General features: G+C 32.1%; 1 protein-coding gene across 1 annotated transcript in view; it reads left to right on the top strand.

Annotated features, from left to right (window-relative positions):
* The window catches only part of LOC124375221 (Fanconi anemia group I protein), a 53,757-nt gene extending 29,177 nt beyond the window's left edge, over nt 1–24,580 (top strand). Inside the window, exons 19-27 of the mRNA XM_046833355.1 lie at nt 3,178–3,326; nt 5,751–5,947; nt 8,132–8,302; nt 8,848–9,034; nt 10,654–10,870; nt 12,000–12,072; nt 13,832–13,978; nt 15,210–15,305; nt 22,803–24,580. Coding sequence (XP_046689311.1) covers nt 3,178–3,326; nt 5,751–5,947; nt 8,132–8,302; nt 8,848–9,034; nt 10,654–10,870; nt 12,000–12,072; nt 13,832–13,978; nt 15,210–15,305; nt 22,803–22,958 — 1,393 coding nt within the window. The 3' untranslated portion in view covers nt 22,959–24,580. The remainder of the gene's footprint in view (nt 1–3,177; nt 3,327–5,750; nt 5,948–8,131; nt 8,303–8,847; nt 9,035–10,653; nt 10,871–11,999; nt 12,073–13,831; nt 13,979–15,209; nt 15,306–22,802) is intronic.
* The last annotated feature ends 281 nt before the right edge of the window (nt 24,581–24,861 follow it).

Raw genomic sequence — 24,861 nt, 5'->3', positions numbered from 1 at the left:
TTGTAGGGAGAAATTAAATTTCTGTAACTAAAAAAGCTCTGAATTATAGTGAGTTTTAAAAATTGACTGAATTTATTAATTCTATGAATTCAACAAACAAAAAAGTTTTAATGTTGATGATTCATTTCATGAAGCTACTTTAGTTAATTTGGTTTCAGCTAAAATGAACACAATCAGAAGTGAACAATGTGCGCAATTCTGAAAAAGGGCAAATGAAAGTAGAAATAGTGAAAGTCCTTTTGTGTTTAAAAGTAAATTCCAAGTTGCAGTGTGGTGAACTTTTAATGACATTTTAAAAGACGATAAAGCTCTTCTTATGAAATTCCAATCTTCTAAAAAATATAATTGGTTTAAAAACTCAAAACTTGACCTTGAATCTATTTCAACTGAGCAAAATTACAAAATAAATGAGCCAGATTAAAAATAAATCATTTGTTTTTCTGTTAATCTCTTATTTATTTGTTATGATTCAGTCAGGTTATGTGATTATGATGAAAACGTTGAGAAAATTTTTTTTTATTATGTAACCTACAAAATTTACCATTCATTATTTCCCAATTTCATCATAAATATGCAGGTATACAAAATACCACTACCCACTCACCCACATTTACTTTGTCCATATTTTTGCCCTAAAAATCATGGTCAGCCTATACATTGTGCACATAAACAAAGTAAATGGTTGAAACTGGATTAAGTTAGCATAATTTTGCAAGCCAGCAGACATTGAATGGTTTGCCATTCATAGCCTATTTGTTAATAAAATTGTCCTATTGTGTCACCATATAGTGACTAGTTTATAATTTATTATTATTTTTACTGTGTAGTACAGTAGATTGAATATTAATGTTCACTTATTAATTTTAGATAAATAATTATTGAGTTTATAACAAAATAATATTTGGGAATTGTTTTAAAGTTAAGATATGCTACTATCTGGTGTAAATATGAATTAAAATAGAAAGAATGACTGTATATTTATGAGGCTATAATACCAGAATTGTTTTAATCTTCACTATACTGTCTTGAACAGACAGAGTTGTATTCAAAGTATTACTGCATTAGTACTGAATTAAGATAATTTAAATTGGTATATAATGTTTAGTTTATTTTTTTAATATTTATTAATAAAACAATCAACATTTTGCTTTTTCATAACGCAACTTTACAATCTCTAATCATATCACCAGTTCACGATAATGGGTTTGTTAAGTTCTACTGTTTTATTATATAAAATATTTTATATTATTAAAAATGAATCCGATAATGTTTTTGTTTATATAATTTTATCCTAATATTGTGATATAAATATTCTATAACTAGTAGTGGTTTTAATAATTTTTTTCGTAAGTAAAGTTGAGTCTATTGTCCAAGAAGTGCCTCAGCAAATACATGATATGTCATACTATCTTGATAAGTTAAGATTAACAAGTGTCATTAAAGGTAATAATGTAAATTCAACTTTTTCATTTGGCTGTGTTAGTGTTGAACAGGTTCATAAAGCTATTTTATCTTTGAGTAATAGTTCATGTTTAGATGTATACAATCTCAACTCTCATGTTTTAAAATTGGCATCACCATTTATTGCTGAAATTTTGTCATACTTGTTTAATATCTGTATTGAAGGGTGTATTGTCCCACAATGTCTTAAGTTAGTGAAGGTTGTTCCCTTGCATAAGAAGGGCTCAACAGGTGACTATGTTAATTATCGTCCCGTGTCAATAGTACCTGTTGTATCTAAGGTTTTTGAAGTTCTTTTAAATAACCAAGTAATTAAGTATTTTGAACATAATAATCTTTTTTCCAATAGTCAGTGTGGCTTTAGACCAGGGAAGAGTACCAGTATGGCGTTAGTCGATTATGTGAAGGAGTGTACAATTAATGTAGACGCAAGAAAATTTGTGGTTGGTAGTTTTTACGATATGTCGAAGGCCTTTGACACTATTGATCATGTGATACTTTTAAATAAACTCAAATTTTATGGATTTGATGAAAAGTCTGTTAAACTTATTCATTCATATTTATCTGATAGGTTTCAATCAGTGTTTTATAATGGTTGCTTCTCTCAATACTTGGAAGTAATTACAGGTGTGCCACAAGGGTCAATATTAGGACCAACTATGTTTATTGTTTATATTAATGACTTGCCCTCTGCCCTTAATAATGTTTGTGTATCATCTTTTATGTATGCAGATGACTTAGCAATACAAATTAGTTGTTCAAATATAAATCTAGTAAATCAAATAATGTCTCATTTTAACTCTGTAGCTGAGGATTGGACTGCGGCCAATGGTTTATGTCTAAATAAAGATAAAACTCAATGTATTAAATTTAGTTTGAGTAACTCTATTGATGTCAATGATGTTAAGTTTTTGGGTGTGTTGTTGCAGTCAAATATTAAATGGGAGGCTCATATTGTAAATGTCTGTAATAAGATTTCTAAAGGTACCTTTATGATTAAAAGACTGAAACAATATGTAACTCTAGATGTATTATTGTCAGTATATTATGCATACATACAAAGTCATTTATCTTATGGAATCATTGTTTGGGGCTGTGATAGTAATATAAAAAACTTTTAATCTTGCAAAAGAGAGTTTTAAGAATTATGTGCAATGCTAGCTGTAGGACTCACTGTAAGCCTTTATTTAAAGATTTAGGTATTCTGACTGTTACATCATTGTATATACTACAGTTATTATTGTATGTTAGGATAAATTTAAATGTTTTACCTACAAATAGTTCAATTCATGATCATGATACTAGACAAAGAAACTTGCTTAGAATCAGGCAATGCAATTACCAAGCAACCATTAAATCAACATATGAAATGGGGATTAAAATTTATAATATGTTACCTAGGGAAATTAAATGCTTAGATGACAATAAATTTAAAATTAAGCTTAAGTCATTGTTGATTGAATTAAGTATCTATGATGTAAAAGAGTTCATTTTATATTGTACTAATTATTAAATACATTTATTAGTATCACTGTTTAAATATTGACGATGTCATACATGTATACAATGTGTTTATGGCAATAAAGAATTTGACTTTGACTTAGTTCATACTATGTAATATTAATTTGGTAAAAGAATATGCGTCACAGCACTGAAGTAAAAAATCTGTGATTTCTATAGTACTAAAGTAAATCACTTTTTATTTTGTCTGTGTAGGCTTCTATATGAGAGGTGCTTGAAACGCTACAATGAGGTGTCACAGTTTGAGAACGATGCTGCTGTCTCGTGTATTGAGTGTTTATACGAGTTGCTCTCCATTCTGTTCACCCACGTTAGTCAGATATCTCCCATACTTGCTGAGATAGGTTAGTACTCCATAGTGTATACTTTGTTAAAATTACTACTCAATAATTTTAGTACAGATGTATCACATAAGTTTGTTATTTGCTCACAACACAGGATTTACCACATCACTTATTTGAAGTACCTAATAGTGATGTATCAAAGCCGAATCTCAAAACCACTGAATCTTTATTAAAGATTCGAATTCAAGAATCTATCTTCAAGATTCGTGAAATGATTTGGTATGTCATTAGTTATTGGACAGAAGTCATGTTCATATTCCACCAAACCCAGTCCAGCATCATAGTGGCAGGGAGAATTTTCTTTATGCCTAACTAGTGAACAATGAATCATTTCAATTGGAATATAATCTTGTGTATTTTGTCATTGATCTGTCGTGATGGCTGATTGGTAGTAGTGAATTGTCACGAAGGGAAATGGAAATGTCCAAACCGAGGTGAGTTCTTTCTGGGATGAGCATTATAAACATTTCCAGTAGATGTAGATGGAAAAATTGGAAATACCTTTAACGAAAGTAAGGAAACATCTTGATTAATAATATGTTTATGTTCATGCATTGGAGCACATGTATTTGCGGATAGTAGATGATAGGCAGTATGCAAATTATTGATCACTAATCATGCTTTTGTCTTTGAAAAACCGTAGATAGATAACTAAATTAACAAACTATCATAGTTTTGTAAGTAATATTTAGCACTTGAAGTTTATTCTTTCTTGTTCTTTTAGGACAAGAAGCTGAGAAACCTCTCACTGTACTTAGTCCTAAAAGGACCTTTGCGTTGTTTCCAAGAGACGAATAATTAGGTTGGGGGTAGGAGCCACCTCTGTCGAGATCCATGAGGAAGGATTGTACAACAATCCAAGTTTTTATCTTTACTAATAACTTTTACAGGAATCAGTGATTAAGAGTGCATTTTAAATAGGCAAAAAAATGTTAATTCAAATTGAATTGAATCCATCTGGTTTGATGTTCAGGGCTCAACCAATTAGTACATACGAGGGTCGTCCAGAAAGTAAAGAACGATTGCGCATCACGGGCGGCGCAGTTCACCCACCACCGCGGTAGATAGCTTGTTCGTTAGCCACACCTTCTGCCTCAGTGTGAGCTGAGTAGCGGTACCGTGAGGTCACGTTTGCGTCTCCTGTGAAAGTTTAAAATGGCGGCGTTAATTGAAAATCCCGCCAAGTGTGAACTGCGTAGTGTGATACGGTTTCTGAATGCACAGAATGTTCGACCTATTGAAATTTATAGGCAAATTAAGGCAGTTTACGGTGACAAAGCTCCAGTCAATGGAATGGCATCACTCGAATTCACCAACAAAAAACAGGAAAGAAAAACCAAATTTGAACACCAGGAAATTGATGGCAACAGTTTTTTGGGACCGAAAAGGCCTAATCCATGTGGAGTTCATGCCGAGAGGCGAAACAATCAACTCAGAGGCCTACATCGAGACCTTGCATCGGCTTCGCCGCGCTATTCAGAACAAACGACGCGGAATGCTGTCGTCGAAAGTGGTGCTGATCCACGACAATGCTCGGCCTCATTGCAGTGCACGAACCAAAGCAGAACTCAATTCTTTCAAATGGCAAATCTTCGGACACCCTCCGTATAGTCCAGATCTGGCTCCGAGTGACTATCACTTGTTTCCAAAGTTGAAAGTGTTTTTAGGCGGAAAAAACTTTTTGGGTGACGAAGACCTCAAAGAAGGAGTAAAAACGTGGCTTCATTCCTTGGCGGCAGAACAGTATAACGTCGGTATAGAAAAACTGGTGCCACGCTACAACAAGTGCCTTGACAGTTCCGGCGATTTTGTAGAAAAATAGAGTAAGTTTATAAGTATTTATAAATAAATTTTCATGCTCTTATCTTTTGTTTTTATTGACTTATAACAAAACGTTCTTTACTTTCTGGACGACCCTCGTATCTAGTGGCGGAGCTTGCCTTAAAAATGTATCCTGTCATATTGTGTCACTTGGATTACACGTCATGATTGCTATTGAGTAGAGCTGCTGAAAACTCGGTATGGTCCGTGGTGAGTGGTTTCACTCCACAAATGTTGATGTGGGGCTGTTGTACCTCTAAAAATATATAGTAACATTAAATTGTTATTTTTTGGTGTAACCACCTGGTGCAGAGTTTCATCATTGGTCTTATTTAGCATTGTCATATTTCCTACTTATTTTGGCATGGGGAATTACTATTAGAGTTGTCTGAAGCATCTATTATGAACTGTAGTAAATAAAAAAACTGCTGCTATTAGGGCTACTATATATGATGTATACCAAGTTTGTCCTGTCACTGATCCTTGTGTGTACCAGCATCTTTTGTATCAATAATGTTATGTCCTGCTCCTCTCCTGTTTCCCCCTTTCCATTTATCTTGCAGGCAACTCCATAAATAAATCTACACATTTGTACCTGTTTAGTGGGTGTGGAGTCAGACAAGGATCTGGCCATGCAGCTGAAGCCAATAATCAAGGCATTTCAGCAGCTTCTAGTCGACACCGTCAGCCAAGAGGATGACGAAGACAATGTCTTAGACAAACAGCTGTTACACGTCATCATCTCCTGTGTGTCCATGCTTGCTCTCAAGTTGCCTCCAGACCATGCGTATACTTCTAAGGTATTGTCATATGCGTCAATCTTTAGTAAACAATATTTAAGATATTGTGCCTAATTATCCAAAAGTATTATCCAATCCAACTCCCTATTAGAATGTTTAACAGTCACAAGAATCATAGAAGAGTCACTGATTTTAGTAAAGACTCACTAAATGGTCACATATTTTAGTAGCACAATTTTTTTTATTTGGGCTTCACCCATTTTTGTTTAAAATAAAAAATTAATTTCTGACAATTAATTGAAATCGATTGGGTTTTCCTTCTCCAGTGTGATAATTGAATTGACTATATAGACATCATATAGCCCATAGAAATGTTCTGAAATTTTTTCTGATCAGCTGATGAGGCGTTTGAACAATAGTGTCACCGATACAAATTCAGCATTCTTTCTTTATCGAGATATATTTAATCGGTATCAGTATTAAAACATATTGTAGATTCTTAATCTAAAAGCCATTTTGATTCTTATTTATCGAACATTGTATCGATATTTGTTCCAAATATAATAGTTAAGATGCCGTCCTGTGGAAAGGTTGGGGAATCCAGTCCATTTTCTGTTATCTCACACATAAAAGAGAACAATCCATCTGTTATCATACATTGGTTGGTTGGCCTTGGTCACATCCCAAGGTTAAGATTGTGATACGTAAAAAAAAAGAAAATATCAGTGTTTAGATTGTTCTTTATAGTTTACAGTTGAATTACCGTAGTTAAATACCAATTTTGCCACTAACACCTGGATGTCAGATGATCACTGTCACTGTCAAAATACCAAATTAGTTGTTTTCTGCATTGTTCTTTCTCACCATCACTTTGTCCCCTTCACTAATATATTTTGTACACGTAGTTGTACTGTAAGCGTAATCATTGTAATGTGTATATTGCTAGGTAAAAATGTTGTTGTTATATAAAGTGACGTTCTTGATTAACAACATGAAAGAAAATTAAGATTCTTGGACACGGTTCATTCCCTGGAACATTGTATGTTGGTTTAAGACTGGAAAGTATGTTAATACTCCATTTTGTTTTCTTTGCAAAGATTATATTGAAATTCTCTCTCATGTATGACCAATATAGCCATGCCAAAGGTAAAACAAAAATTAAACAATTGTAAGATAATATGATAAGTTCAGCTAACTGTTTGTTCACTGAATAGTTCTACACCAATTATTCCTATAATAATTCAAAATAATGTAAGCTTCAGTAATTCTCATATAATAATAGCATGTCTATAAATAGTATTATAATTTAATAATTGATTTAAAGGAAGAATATATTTGTGAAGTAATTTTTTAATTTTATATTTTTATTAATTATAAAGATATGTGTAGTGTATCCCCATCATGTCAAAGTGGATGCTTTCATTTGCATGTTCAATCAATTTACAGGTAGCACGAATAACCTGACTCTACATTTAAGTAAATTTGTATTATTACCTTCGTCAAATAAAAAAACTGATCAGGTGTAGTCACTGTTACATTCTCCATTATCAGTCTACAATATAAAATTTAATCCACTAAATGGTGCCATTTTTTGTAGTTACAATCCTAGAACATTAGAAACACAACACAATAAATAATAATTACTCACTTCCCACAGATGCTTTAAACCTTTGTGAGCTTACATCTACACATCACAACAGCAAACCCCAACATGGATAGTTAGACAATGGGTTATGTAATTCCCACACCCCATACTATACTTGGCATCATCAGTAGTGACATTAGGAACAGATCCATTTATTTCAGATTTATTTTTACGGGCATTAAAAATTATGTTGGAATGAAAATTTAATTGTTAATTTAAAGTATTTTCTTTTGTGTCTTTGTTAATGCCCTGTATATTTTGTATTCCAGTAATTATTTTAACTTGTTTCCTCACAAATGTTTAACACTATTAGATCTTTTTTTATCTCAATGAAAATTCATAACCAAGAAGTAAATTGATTCATCAAATGAAATAAACGAAGGTCTAAAAGTCTATACTTTTGCTACCATAACATACTTCAAAACTTATAACCTCTTTTCATGAGCCTCTTATTGGAAAACTCAGGTGATAAATTATAAAATTATTTGATTATCTGTTGTTATTTGTAAATAACTAACACTGACTTATTACTTACTCCTATACTCTTGAATTATAACTTGCTTGGTTATTGCTCATCGTGACAGTGTTGTCTTTTCCAGCTGCTGGATTGGCTAACTGACTTTGCACTCAAGAGGAACCTACCCACAATTCCACTCACCAAAAGCTATCTCACTCTCCTGTTGGCCATGGTGGCTCGATGTAAGGCTGAAGCCTCCCTCCTGGACTCGATAGCCATACAGCTTTCACATTTGTTTGGCTCTGTGAATGAAGTAAGTGATCGTTTGGTGGTTTCTGTCAAAATTCAAAAGCTCATTGGTTTTTGTTTTACTAGTCTTTTTATCAAACAAGTAATGGTTGAAAAGTAATACAACGTCACTGTAATCTAAATTATAAAATACAGACAGTTTTGAAAAGCAGTTATTTTAGAAGAAATTTCTACAAGGCAATAGTTTTGAAGACATTCTAGTTATAATTATATCAGTAAAAGTATTCAAAGTTATGGTTAATATTCACTAAATACTGTTATATATCGTTTTAAAGTCACATCGCACACGTACAATAATCATTAACATATTTATTTTAAAAATTCTATAGATTGATTGGACTATTTTATTTTCTATTTCGCCACAGAGTACGATGCTTTAATATAACTTATGATAATATTTACAAACTTTGTATGGGTTACAAGATTATTTTTTACCACTATAAAACAGAACTGGTTCCAAGACTGATTCTTGGGGGCATTCCAGCTACCATTATATCTCTCAACCATATGATTCAAGATTCGTGAACTATTCATTTTCACATGTTTTAGGTGGAGGTGGAAGAAAGCCCACTATCCCTGAGCTTAGTAACTGATACAACCATGGCAATTGCCTTACCTCTGCTGTGTAATAACATATCTGCCAGTCTGGACCAGGTCGAGTGGCTGGTGGCGAGACTGCGGGCCGAACAGGCTACAGTAATGCTCCCAGCTGTTACAGGAGATAGTCCAAGATCAAGTGAGCATTAAAAATAATTTTTCTTATTCAAATTTTCATGAATGGGAGATATACAAAAAGAATTCATTTACGATACCTATACCAAAATAATTATGGTCCCAATAAACAAATTTTGTGTAGGTTGTTTTATGACATTTGAGTAATTAAATAAATTTTGCTTCTCTCTGTAATAAGGGAGTTTGGATTCTGTGAGTGGGACTGCAAGTTTGAGAACAACTATATCATAAACAACCGGTAATATGGAACTCATCTGAATTCATATTCCTTTTAAAGATTGTATATTTCTATTTTAAATACTTAATTTATTACACAATGAAGGCATATAAATAAAATATTGTGACTTTACAAACATATTCTAATCAGTTCTTTTGATTTTATTCGTTCTTTTGTTGAAAAATACGATTAAAATATTAGTATCAGAACCATGTTGAAAAAGCCTTGGTATCAACAATGGTCTAATATTCAGGTATTGAGCATCAGAATCAACCCATCGCTAAACATTTTTTATCTCATTGTCATTAAACTATCTGTTTTTACCACAAATAACTATTCTGATGTCATGCTATCAGACATTAGTGATGGTCGAATCTAGAGTTGTAATATTTTGAATCTGATTGCGAATCATACGAAATATTCCCAGTTCTCAAATCTCCATCTCAAGTAGCTTTATTAGCGTAAGCTAGATTTAAATCAAATCATCATCAAACCAATTTTTGTCATTCTTAATTGTTTTGAGAGTGTCCGATAACATAAAAAGTAACCCAAGAATACCATTCATGTTTATAGGAATTTGAAGAGGTTCAGAGATATAGAAAAAAATAAATATATGCATGGTTGTTATATATTTTGGTATATATTTTTACAGTCTTTAGTTAATATTGCAATAGAATTCTAAGCTTCACAACCAATGCTATTTCTATGTGAGATTTTAAGTAACTATTAGTAACAATGATGCCACAGTGGTATTAAAGTGCTTTTATGTAATATGTAACTTTTAGGTATAAAAATTATTATATTTATTGCAATATTATTACCATATAAATACCAGTACAAATTATATCAACAGTCTAACTTAAGTGCCAATATTCCGTCAATAAGAGCCATATCAACATTGTTAGTACCGATGGTACCACGGTGGCGTCATTGTACTTTTATTTAAGAAGTATCTTCTTATGTATTAAAAGTATGATTTTTATCTCTACATGATTACCATTACATATTGTATCTATAGTATGAATGCCAATATTTGGTTAGGATTAAGCATGTCAACATCGTTAGTACCAATGATGGCTTGGTAGTCTCATAGTACATTTTATTTATTTATAATATTATTTTTTGATAAAATTTATTACATTTAGCAATTAAAAATGTACAATTAAATAAATACAATTAGTAACTAAATTTGGGATTTTGGATGTGGTATACAATTTTTGTGCTGGAATTGAATGTTTTAAAGTAATTGTCTATATGTAGTAAAATTTATAAATTATAAGAAGTTTTAAAATGCTATACTGCATACACATAGGTAAGATTTCATACGAATGCAATATCAAAATCTTATAGGCTTAAAAGTGTTAATATTTTTGCAGTAGTAATGTTAGGTATATGATCACTGATAGGACGAGAGAGGATTTGCAGAGAAGAGAAGAATGTAGTAAGTCAGCTGGGACACTGTGTGAATGTCACACAGTCACTGTGTTGTGTGGCGGTACCAGCAGGACCTTGCACAGAGGCTGTGTTCCGGCTGTTGTCTCGCTCTTACACTGTACTCACAGCCCTCACCAAGTACTTCACCTCCAAGTGTTCTCCGCAGTGTGTAGACTATCAGCATGCCAGGTGACTCACTGTCAGTTATTAAATCAAACAAGATCACTTTTGGTACCATTCTTTATTACAGTTCAGTGCTTGATAGAGAAAGTAAAGTTAGGTAAATTGAGGTAACTAAATTACTCTGTTCATATTTTGTTCTTTGGACTTTCCAAAGGTATATACAGGGTGAATAAAAAGTCAGGCCCTCTCCCTCTATTTTATTCTAAAGCTTAAATAAGGAGATATCCTTTGGGTAGTGGTAAGATTTGGAAAGGAAGTTTCATTTGGTGATTTTGAACATTTATTTTGTCCCCCAAAAATGTGGGATTTTGAGAGCAGCTCAATAATTTCACTTAAGACTTTTCAAAACGTGAGAGAGGAGCTTACCCTACGCTTGTCTCACTGCCAAATAGTAGGAGGACTTCAGTTTGAACATTTGATTTGACTTTGCAATGTGGTGAGTTATTAAAATTATTGTTCTGGTAACTGGCTATTATTTTGGAAGGGAAAGAGACGATCTCTAGTTTACACAATTCTATAAGTTTATTAAGTCTTAAAAATGAGGGGTCACTTGCAAGGGATTTACATTTAAAATTGTTGAGTTACCCCCTAACTCCCGCATTTTTGGGGGACTTAAAAGATTTTCAAAATCACCAAATGAAATTTCTTTTCCACATTGCCCCACTACCCAAAAGATATCTCCTTATAAAAACTTTGGAACAAAATAGAGGGGGGAGGACGTCCTAACTTTTTATTCACCCTATTATACTGGCTTTTCCATGTTACAATGAGTGATGTACATGTTCTCTCTAGCATTCACCACATCTGGGGACTGCAAAGCTTGTACAAATTATCACCAGATGTTACTTAAGTTTACTGTTCTGAATGGGTAGAGAACTGCTAGGGCTGTGAATGCTCTTAAATGTGACGGAGGACAACTGTAGTGGGGAGAGGTGGTGGGGCTAAGAACATTCGGTTGTACTTCATATTTTTAAAGGGCTGATTAAAAAGAAAGCTGCAAGAAGGGAACCCATTCCACATAGTTAATTAACTCTTCCCTAACATGTGTACCAAATTTGTTTTGCTCAACTTCCGGTTATTATATTTAAATAAAAACTCATATATTTAACTTTAATTCAAAATGTAATGTTTTCAGGTTTGGCAAACTGGTGAAGCTGGCTGGTTCCCATCTCTCCAGCCAAGTGGCAGATCTAATTCTTTATGTCGAGGTGAGGAAGCCATTGTCTTGCTTTTCAATATTCGTTAAATACAAAATGTGATTAGATCACACATACATTGAACAACTGGAATCGTGTTAACACCGGCGTCATAGTCAAGAGGTTAAAATTTGGGAAACAATTATTAATCAGATTATCAAAAGAACCTAAAACAAATAAGGTTATCAATACATAAATATGTCTTACGAGAAGACATAAAAATGTTGGATGTTGCCTAACCTTAAATTTTGCTCCTTACACTGACCATTAATAAACAGCATGGAGAATATTAAAACAGGAAATCAGGGGTGTGCTACTAATAATATAAACATGTACAACATATTTAAGCCGTTGTTAATATAGTCTATTGTAAATAATTTAAGAAGCAAAAACTGTGATGATGCCATTCAATATTTGTGTGTTTATTTATGTATAAATTGTGAATAAAGTTTAATTTGATTTGATTGATATGGGGAAGGTAGACACAAGTGCTCGTGATTTGTGTCCCATTCTGTATTTTATTTTGCTAATAGTATGTGTACTAATGTTGTTACAATTGATAACGTATATTAAGAACCATCATTAGCTCTCTTGTATAGGTGTCAAACTTAAAAAATAATGACAAGCAAGTGAGAAAATAAGAACTTACAAAACTTGGTGGTGAACTTGTTTAAATCAAAGTGAAATTGACTTCGGTTTGTTTGTTCTAATTTTGTTGAATTATTTAATTTTTGGCATGTCTAACCCTATGTTTAGAATTTTATACCTGAAGAAATGAGTGGATATCAGTTATTGAAACTTGACAACAGAAACTCAATTGTCAAATAATACAGATTTGAAATCCAAATTCAGGAGATAAAGGCGCACAACATGCCCTTTAGCACCTTCAGTGGTCGTTTTTATTCTTATACCTTCTTCTGGATTTCAAGATCATTGTGCATGTCCATGCTTTGTTGGATGAGATTTCTTTAATTTTAATAATTTGATTAGGTTTTCTAGTTAATCCTCAACAGAAGATTTTTTTTACCTATTTCTTGGCTTTGAATTCTGTGGCTCATATTTGATTTTTTGTCTCCTTGCTTTTTTGAATCCTAAGTGATATTTTTGTTGTTTTAATTTTCATAAAATTTGGGCTAAACATGTGAATGGAGTAAATATGGTAATGAAGAATGATTTGATATATTTGGTTTAAAACATTAATTTCTTATTTCATAAATGGCCCAAATATATATACAGTAGAACTCCGATTATCCGAATTAATTGGGGATCAGGCCGATTCGGATATGCAAAAATTCGGATAGTTGGATTTAGCATGGAAATTATGCAAAAAAGGAGTATTTTACATTAAATAAACAAAAGTGCATTGAAAACGTTGTTATTTTAATACTATAGAGTACAGTAATAAACATGAGCAATAAAAATGCAGTACAGCAATACAGATTAACGAAAAGTACTAGTACATAAACTAAATGATAAATTAAGTGATGAAATGTGCAATAGGCTACATACAGTACATATTTGTCCTGTGTAGTTTTTCACTTGAACATTTCCAATAAAGTACGTTGCCTTGAGGTTGTAGCGGGCGCCTTCACTGTTATTTGACGACTTTCAAATTTTACATAATTTCACCGAATCGTGATTCGGATAATTGGGGATTCGGATAATAGGGGTTCGGATAATCGGAGTTCTACTGTATACATATGTATAAATGTATTCATAAGTTGAAAATATGAATACTCTGCTGAAACAAATACTTCTGCTCTCTGTTTAGGAACTGGGAAAAGACACTAAAGACAAGAAAGTGAAGGAGGCTCAGGTACTGAGTCAGGCCCGCAAACAAGCTATTTACATCCCTCGGTTGGTATCTGACCTGGAGAACTTCTCCAAGGCTGTCACTCTACTCAGTAAGAAGTGCAAGGTGAGACACTGATACAGACATTGCCATATTATGTATTAAGTTTTGGGAATTCTACATACCTCAGTTGAATCAACAGCTAGTAAGAGTATTACATCCAGGATTTGCCCAGAGTCCCAAACTGTATAGTCTGTGTTGTACAATAGTAACTTTGATGAAGTTGAACTTATTATTGTGGATATAAAAATTGTTTGTAAATTTAACTTTATGTTTTGAAATGTTACACATTAACACTTTTAATGTCAGTATTCCACTATAAGGACATTGGCAAAATGTGCTTTTGCCACATCCAACTACATGGAGGTGTAAAAAGAAATTCTAAAAAAAATACAAAATATAGTTGTGTTACTATATGTTAACATATAATATATACGTTAATAAGTACAGGTTACTTGAGCTCTGTTGAATGTCAAGCAGATAATCTACTTCTGTCCAGGTATACTGGATCATTTCAGTGTCATGATGAAGCTGCAAGTCCTGAATCTCCTCAATTTACTCTATTTTAAGATATCCATAGAAAAAAAATCCAGTGTTGTAGAGTCTGGTTTTCTATGATTACAAGAGCAAAGACATGGTTCCAGAAACATATCCTTGCGATATACAGCACAACCGTAATCGGAAGGCATGCCTTCTTGTTGTTACAATACAAGAATATAATTTTCAACACAATACTCTTCCTGTTTTAACATGTCCATATAAACATTACTTTTTATTGGTCTGTCAACAAAAAAGAACATCGAATCACTCAATCATGCATTAGCCCACATTTTATTGTACGTTCTCTTCACTTTTTGGGGAACTTGGGGTCATACCCAAAAATCTTACTCTTTTGCTGGTACTCACCAAGTCCTTCAGCTTTTTCTAAGTACAACACTGTTTATGTGAAATCTTTTGTATTTGTAAATAAAATAATATCAATTAATTTTCATCAACATAAATGTTGTTTAGGGCAGTCAATAGGTTTAATTTGTGCTCCACGAACCACAACCTTTGTTGTGTGTGAGTAGTTGCAGTTGCACTAATTGTAGTCGACACAACATAGGAGTTCTATAACTGCTGTATTTTCTGAAGGTATGAACAATATATGAACACTCTTGTTCTAATAAATTTTAATATTTTTAGAATGTATCAAATTAGGAATTAATACAATTTCTCTACTTCTGTGGTAGTACATTTTTGTACTGGTATTTGAAATGAATGAACTATACATGAACAATACTATACATTGTTTCAGGATGATGGTTTGATAACTAATATGAAATTGACAACAACAAGAGATTTCCGTATAAATACCAAAAAACTGCAAGAAGTGATGCGGCGCAACCATGAGGTAAGAAATTAAAGAAAATGTTGTGCTGCCTTAGATATAGAAGTTAGATATCATATCTACAAGGTAATAAATTGCAGCAATCTGAGATAAAATTTCAGGAAGTATCCACCACAAACATGAATTAAAAATTGTATAAAGTGGTTGTAACCATGGGATAAAATTTGTTAAGGTTTGTGTCATGGTTATGGAGGTAAGAAACTGCTTGAATTTATGCATAAAATCGTTTCAAGATTAACTTTCTACCTGATTTTTGCAGTCATTTTAGGGGTAGTATTCATATGTACACATTTATACCAGTTCTTCAGTTGTGTGCATACATAGCTGCATTCCATAGTTCCTGATGTAGTTTAAACATTTAACTTATCTTATTTAACTTAAAAAAATAAAGAGCACTGGGCTTAATACTCATCCCTGTAGTAGGTACTCTCTTTGCAATACACTTTGATCAGCCCAATTGCATTACATATGTAAAACAACATTCAAAATAAGTAAAGCAATATATTGTAGTTTAATTCGAAACTATTACTTTTTCTGATAAATGCCTGCCGCAGCCAAGTAGCCATTCATTTTAATCAAAATTCATGCTTTATGGTGTTGTTGGCTAGGAGCTATTTGTAACAATCATTGTAATCAACTTAGAAGTAGGTGTGGTTGTTGTACAAGAAACTTAAGAGGGAGTGATTCGTTATAACCTTTGTCATCTTTAAAGTATGAGGTGTTACTACAATGAGACAAGAAAATTCTGAGAATAGAATCAAGAATCAAGAAGTTTATTGCAACAAAACATTCACAGATTTTACAACTTCAGATGTTGGTGTGTGAACTGGTTTGCTTGTCAATAATAAATACTAAATCTGTAATACAATTACATCAGAATAAAAACTTACATTACATTAAAATATTACAAACATTAAAACATGTGATCGTAAAGACTGTCATGTAAAAACTCAGTTATGCTATAGTAAGCTTTACTAATTAGTAGACTTTTAACTGAGTTCTTAAAAACAAGACATTTTAAGCTGTTTTAAATGAGGAGGAAGCTTATTATAAAATTTAGTTCCCATATAACTTGGTGAACTTTCATATAATGTTAATTTGTGTTCAGGAAAATTGCAGTCTATCTTTAAAACGGGTGTTATACTGGTGCTCATGTTGCTTTATATTTCCTGAATTTAGACGATTATGAATAAAAATTAAACAACTATAAATATACAATGATGGAATTGTCAATATTTCTAAATCTGTAAATATTTTTTTACATGAGGTTCTTATATTCAAAAATAGCATGGTTTCTTATGTATCTCTTTTGAATTTTGAGGACAGAGATAATGCCAGAGCAGCTTGCCCCATATTTGTACTCCATACTGTGCTAGTGAATAAAAGCAAGAATAATAAACTATAAGCCTAGTCTTAATGTCTACCAACTCCCTTAATGTAAACATTTGGTAGCAAGCTGAACTCAGTTTTTTTGTTTAAGACATCTATGTATGGTCTCCAGGACAAAATTTTTATCAATAAGGAGCCCCAAAAATTTACTAAAATCTACAGCAGTCAGAGTTTGTATTCTTGAAATTTATCTGAAAAATTTGACAGTGTTTTGCTTTGCAATGTTTGGAATTTTACAATTTGAGTTTTATCACTATTTAGTACAAGCCCATTTATATGGTAAACCATTTTTCTAAATCTATGAGCGAATTAACAATTTCTGATTTAATATGTTGTCCTCGGTTACATTTTACTAGGGATGTAGTATCATCTGCATACAATATCAAATTATTTTTAACATTATAAGGCAGATCATTTATAAAAACAATAAACAATAAAGGACTCAAAATAGATCAAAGTCAAAGTCAAAAGATTCTTTATTCATAAACTGTACAAATAATAACAGAGAATAGTGTCATAAGCATCATTTGCATACAGCATGCTATAAAATACTAGTTTAAAATATGTTCACATTACACAAACATCTACCTAAACATTTTTTTTGTTTTGTTTTTAAGAAATTAACAAATTCTTCGACATTGTATACACAAATATCACATAAAATAGATCTAATTTCATTTTTAAAATGTTTTACATTGAGCAATTTAACATTGTATGGTAGCATATTATAAAGCCTCAGACCAAATTCACAAAAACTGTTTATAGTTGTTTGAAAATTGCACTGATTTACTCTAAGGAAATTGTTTTGTCTGGTAAAATGACTATGAATAGAATTTATTTGTAGGAATTGTATCTAAATTAGTTTTGATATATAAATAAACAGTCTAAAATGTATAGAGAAATAATAGTTAAAATACCAAGTTGCTAACAGTGGCTTACAGTGCGTCCTACTACTAACATTAAACATTACTCTAACTGCTCTCTTCTGTAATAAAAATAGTCTTCTTACATTACCAAAATGCCCCCACACAATAATTCCATAAGATAAATGACTTTGAATATGGGCAAAGTAAACAGCTTTCAACACATCTATGCTTACAAAAGATTTAAGTTTTCTAAGCATAAAAATACCTTTAAGAACCTTTTTTACATAGAGTTTTCAACATGAATGTTCCACTTAACATTAGATTGCACGAACAGGCCTAAAAACCTAACACTGTCCTCATTTCTTGTTTTAAAACTGAATTAATACTCTGAGTTTTTATCATTATTCAAACATAATGAGTTGGCAGCTGTCCAATCTTCGATTTATGTAGTTAGAAGTCATAAGGAGGTGATTAGCTACACTAGCATATTTACAATTAATTTGAACAGCTAAATCATCAGCATACATGTAGGCACTTACATAATCATTTGTAAAGGCTGATGATAGATCATTGATGTAAATTATAAACATGGTAGGCCCCAAAATTGAGCCCTGTGGGACCCCTAGCTGTATCCAGTTGTACATCGACTAAGGAGGAGGTAATTAAGAATTAAGAAAAATTATTATTATAGTAGACTGACTGATGCCTTTCTGATAGGTAAGATCTAATTAAGTTCAAAGCAGATTTATCGAAACCATAATATTTTAACTTATCTAATAATATTACTATGTGATATAGTATGGAAGGCCTTCGACATGTCATAGAAATTACCTAAAACCTTTATTTTTTACATCTAGGCCATTCATTACAATTTTTTCATAAATTTAACAATAGCATTACATGTGCCTCTATTAGGCCTAAATCCAAACTGATCATCAGAAAATAGCTTATGTTTTTCAAAATAGCCACCTATTTTTTCTATTCAACAACAATTCAAACACCTTTCCAATAACAGGTATTATGGACACTGGCCGATAGTTACAATAATCAGTTTTTACACCTTTTTAAACAAAGGAACTACTTTTGATAACTTCAAATGTAAAGGGAACACTGAGTTATCAATACATTGATTAAACAAATAGGCCATAACCTCTGCAATATACGGTGCAGCAAGTTTTAATATTTGTGAATTAAGACAATATACATCTAAACTAACACTATTACTAAGAGAGAGGATGGCACTATATACCTCATCTACACTTACATTACCAACAGAAAAAACATCACAGCCTTGGTTATGACTTAACTTATTAAGATAGTATGTAACATTCATGATGAGACCCCAGCTATATTCTGTACAATAGATTCAACATTATTTAAAAAAGAAATAATTGAACTCATCACATTTTAATCCAAGTTTTCTGTGTATCACATATAAATGCATCCTTGTGGTACACCACTACATATGTTTGCCCATGATGATGTATGTTTTTATGCCATTATTGTTGAGTAATATTCTTCTTTGCTTCCTATCAGTAAGGAATGATTGGAACCATTCCAAAGGCTTACCTAAGATTCCATAAAATTTAAGTTTACTTACAAGTAATGAGTGATTTACACAGTCAAAGGCCTTGGATAGGTCACAGAAAATACCAGCAGTATCCTGCGACCCATCCAAGGCCTCTAGAATTTGCTCAATCATTTCAGATGCTGCCTCAATAGTGCTGTGGCCAGAGCGAAAGCCATACTGATTTTTACAGAGGAAACCATTGTTTTCTAAATATGTACATAATTGCTTGTGGGCTATCTTTTCAAAGACTTTTGATATGCTAGGTAATATTGACACTGGCCTGTAGTTGTTAGGGTCTTGCCTTTCCCCTTTTTTAAAAACTGGTATTACATCTGCATATTTAAGTTGCGAGGGAAATTGATCGCGCACATGAAAGAGTGGTTAATAATTAAAGCCAGAGGTTGTGAGATGTAAAACGCAGAAGCCTTCAGCACTTGCAACTGGGATCTCATCCCACGCAACGGATTTTGTGTTTCCTCAGACTCATTATTACTCTATGGACTTCTTGTGCACTAACATTTTTAAAAGACAAATGAGGCTTGCTTATTACAATTAAAGTTACTTAAAAGTTGAATCGCAGAGTTGATCTGTGGGTTTGCACTAATTTTATAAGTAGTATTTACAAACATAATATTGAGGTGATGAGCAATGTGCTTAGTGTCTACACAAATTTCATCTTTTATTTTGAGTCTTGTACAGTCCTTGTTTTTTAGTCGTACTAATACCTAACTCTGACTTCACTACATGCCACACAGCTTTACTTTTGTTTTTGGAATCACTGATATATTTACAGTTATACATTCTTTTAGCAGCAGTACAAACTTTTTTTTAAAAATGTGTTTGTAATCTTTTAACACATACTGAATAAAATTTACATCATTGCTAGATTTTGCTATTTTATGTAGTTCCCTTTTTTTCTTACTTGACTCGATTATACCATTTGTGATCCATCTCTTGTTTTTTAAAATATTTTTAGATACACATTTAGCTTTGACAGATTTATAAGGGAAAAAAGATTCAAAACATGTCTTAAAACTGCTAAGAAAACTATTGAAATTCTCCTGCACAGTGCTTAATTGACAAACATTCCATGATGTATTACTAATAATACAGTCAACCATACCAGCAATATTCTGAGCTGTAAATATCCTTTTTCTAGTGGAACCTTTTTGTGCTATAAAATCATTCTTACAATCAACTGATATTAATAAGGCTCTATGGTCAGATAAACCTAGCTCAATATTTAATAGTTTACTTTGCTTAACTCTATTATTGGTAATAATGTTGTCTATACATGACATAGTCTCCTTAGTTACTCTAGTTGGCATTTTAAAATTGTAAGTATACCCATATGAAATCAGTAAATTTTAAAAACCTATTTTCGTAAATTGTAATCTCTGCATGACTCCAAAATATCAATATTAAAGTCTGATGTTATATAAACCTGGTTTCTTTTAGATTCTCTTTTTAGTGCCTTAAATAGTTTTTTTCAAGTTTAATCAAAAAGCCATCTACATGGACTTATTTGTGTTATGATAAATTGAAATAACAAGTTGGCTCTCATTAGGGATTGCTATACAACAACTCTCAAAAACGAAATCTTCTTTGAGAGAAACAATCAAATCATTTCTTTCAATAAACTGTGTACCTTTTTTAACTAAAATACAGGAACCTTACTCTAGTACTTACTTACCCTAATATAGTGAGAAGCCAATACAAAACATTCAAAAGTATTCTAATTTGAATAGCTGAGAGCTGTTCAACCAGTGCTCATTGAGACTAATGACTTTTAATGGGAAATTTTATTTACAAACATTTGTAATTCTGTTAACTTTGTAAAGGACAGAAGACCTTGAACATTGTAATGAAGTAACCAGTTATTTCTATTAACAAAAGTATTTTCTAATATGTCTAAGTTATCAATATAATTCTCATAATCATCTACATTGTACATTTTATCTAAAACCAACTTCAACTCTGTAATACTATTTAAAATAATTTTATTACTATCGCTACTCATCATTTTTGTTTTAAAGGGGGCCAAACATTTAGGTTTAAAGGGTTGGTTTGATTGACATCACTGACACTAGAGAGCCTATCCGAAGATGTTTGTTTTACTCCTTCTCTTCAACTGGTAGTGGCTCGGAGCTTGAAGTGAGATCCAAGATGCAGGTTACTTCAGTGGAGCTTAGACCATTGTGCGGTTGCAGGTGTTCTGTGTTGCTATTACTCTCCCCTCTTACTAAAGGTGACTGCATCCGGATGTTTTTCCTGCGACGTAGGCAGTTCTGGTTGAGTTTCCTTTAGTCAGTTCCTCACATATTTTCTGGCGAGCCACTCTGCTTTCCTTTATAATTGAAATGCATCCCATGCCATGTGTGTAACTGTCTGTCTGCTATACTGCTCTTCACCAAAGATACATTAGTAAATTTAACACTTATAGCCTCTAGAGATTCATTTGATTTTCTGATTTCATTATTTACACAGGACCAGTCCCTCAAAATCGTGTCTTGTAAGGCAAATCCACTAATATTATCTTAGAGCTCTTATATTTTTCTAAAGTCTCTTTGATTGAGGTGATTGCTTTTTCAGCCTCGTTTCGGGCTACGTCATTGGATCCACAAGCTATCACAAGAACATCATCTGGTCCCAGAGCTTCTCCATCAATGTTGTGGGAGTTCAAAATTTGCTCAGATAACCCCCCAGGCCTAACAAAGCCAACAGCCTCAAACGATGTTGAGTTTTTTTTTTAAATGGAAAGCCAAGTTAGGGCCATGGCTATCCGCACATATAAGAACTTTTTTGCTTTTTTGGGCTTATTTGTTTGTTATTGTGATTGGTTTCCTCCTGCTGAACTGAGAAAACTTTTTTTGTTTTTTCTTTTCTTACTTTTAATCCTTGGCATTCATTTGAGATATGTGCATTGTTTGGTGTGTTTGCTGCAGTTCTCTTTGTCAAATAAGGAGTCACTTTTTGTAATATTTTTACACATAATAAACAAGAGAGAACAGTAAATGCCTCCTAATCAGAAAGCTGTTGGTTGTATTACTTTTGACTTCTCATTGATTTGAATGTTATATTGGTGTAGCTAATATTCTCAAACCCTTTATCTCATAGTTATAAAGTTACAGCAGTTTACCTTTGTAAATTTTGCAATAATGTTATGTAAGTACATTACAAGATAGAAAACATAAGGAAGTGATTTTTTACAACAATTGTAACAAACTTAGAGCAGTGAGCTTCACAAACACGTGGTCAGAAAAGGACAGTGGTGTAGGCCCATGAAATAAGAAACTGGAGGTAATGTTTTGTTATTACTATTTTAAGAAATTTAAGTAGTGACTTGCTATTCTATCATAAAATAAGACATTTTAGGATTTGATGCATATAACTATTAGGTAAGAAATTTACAGAGGTAAACTGCTGTAACTTTTAACTATGAGATAAAGGGTTTGAGAATATTAGCTACACCAATATAACATTCAAATCAATGAGAAGTCAAAAGTAATACAACCAACAGCTTTCTGATTAGGAGGCATTTACTGTTCTCTCTTGTTTATTGTGTGTAAACTTCCTCAGTTATCAGTTTTGTGCCGCAACAATGTGTTAAAAGGTATAAAGATAGAACATTCATCAAGTGGCGTTTGGTTTTACTAAAGGAGTAAATCTTTTCAGGGTGGTTCAGAAGACGAAGATATGGAGATATCTCATGTGCAACCGAGCCAAGGGAACTCATCAGTTGTCAGAGGCAAGGAAAATGAGCCCCAAGTATCCCAAAGGGAGAGAGGAAATTCATCACAGCCCCCAGCAAAGAAGCTTCGTTCAAAATAACTTGAAAAGTATTTAAGTTACCGAATGTTACATGTTCTGTTTCATTCATCTTCATTTTCTTTAAGATTGTTATGCAATCCCTTTTAAAATCCAAACAATACTGCAGCATGTAAAAATTACACAATTATACTAAATTTATCTTTATGTCATGCTCTGTGGATTGAGGCACTTCGGTTTCTCAGTCTCAATACATGTCCTGTGTTCTTTAAATTGTTGGCCTTTTCCCCTTCCTTTGTGCATTTACTAGAGTACAAACACATTTCAGAAAAATCTGAGGCAAATTATTTTGCCAAAAGTAAAATTCTTCCAAATGCAATTAGCATAGCTATTAATTCAACTGATTGACAACGGTTAGCAAATTGCGTCAATTAATCAAAACACTACAACATAAAAATAATAATACTTTCATACATACATCCTCACACTTACCAGGAGTAGTTTTATCATACTTTCATCCTCCATAATTGTTATGAGATAAATAAATGTAAAAATTATTGTAACTTTTAAAAACGTTAGAAACTTAATTTATATTTTATATTATTTAATGTAAGTGGTCTTGGTATCTGTACTTTTAACTCTCATAGTGGCATCAAAATCATCTGTAAAACCTATAATCAATGTTGTACTTTAAATGTAACTTGATGTATATAAATTCTTCAGATCAAGTTGTGTACAAAACTGTAAACCTAACAATTTTTTAAAATTAGAATGTATATTTATTATTTTTTTCTAAAATTTGTAAATAACAAAAATTATATTTATGTCTAAATGCTGACCCATAAGTATGTACATTTACAAATCCAAACGTTGTGTTCAAAATATTATTTTTATTTCAGAAACATAGTTGTATTGACTTATTTTGAAAAAGTATATTTTGTTGATGTATGTAAATACACACATGTTCTTTACATTTTTAGGGAATAGACAATAAACCAAGAAATGCCTATAAGCCAAACTATAATAATTTATACATTTCTGTTCAGAAATAAACTAAATAATGTATTGTAAATTAATTTGTATAAGCAAACCTTTATTTACTACATGGTAAATACATGGATCCAGCTATAGACGAATGACCAGGAATAATTTACAACAGACATAGAGGAGGCAAATGAAAGAAACTGTTATTGATATGAAGATTAATTCATCTTCTTCGCAACCATATGATAGAGATTCAGAACCCGGTTTACTCTCCATAATCATGTTAAGCATTACATGAGTGCATTTTAGCGGTGATGGTTGACATGATTTTGCAGGTTCTTATCTATTCTTTTTTATTTCTTCCATCTTCTTGTTATCTTCTGCTTCTTGCTTATCACTGTCCATTTTGTAGTGACTTTACTCGTCACTACCCACTTCTTCACTATAACTTAACTGTTACTAAGTTAAAACTCTAAAGGTTGGTTTTTCCAAAAATTAGAATACTATGTTCTTCCATTATTATTATAAAATTATCATTAGTTTTACTGTTTTTATATCATTTAAAGTCCTCAACAATGAGTAAAAATATTGTTTCTTTACTAAAATAACTGTTGTCTTTAGTGTTATTTATTATAGCCCTCTATTTATATAAGACCTTGTTATTTGTATGGTTTTTATAATAAATATTTATGTACAATTTATTTCGTTTTTATTTTTGTTGAACCTTTTAATTGTGTTTTTGAAGATAGAATTGGAAAAATTTGGCATTATTTGAACTTCTGATCAATGATTTCATTACAAACTTTGATTGTATAACTAGTAAAGACATTATCCTCTTCACAAAGTTTCTCAGTAGCTAATCTGTAATATTTACAAAAGTCACTGACAAGGTGGGTTTATTTAGTATAGTGACCAGTTTTTTGGCAACTTTTCAGGCTTCAAGACAAAAATATTGTTGTCTGACTAAGTAATTGCTAAAAGC

The sequence above is a fragment of the Homalodisca vitripennis genome, chromosome 1 (genome assembly GCF_021130785.1).
Source record: "Homalodisca vitripennis isolate AUS2020 chromosome 1, UT_GWSS_2.1, whole genome shotgun sequence".
NCBI lineage: Eukaryota > Metazoa > Arthropoda > Insecta > Hemiptera > Cicadellidae > Homalodisca > Homalodisca vitripennis.
This window is presented reverse-complemented; position numbering and strand designations above follow the sequence as displayed.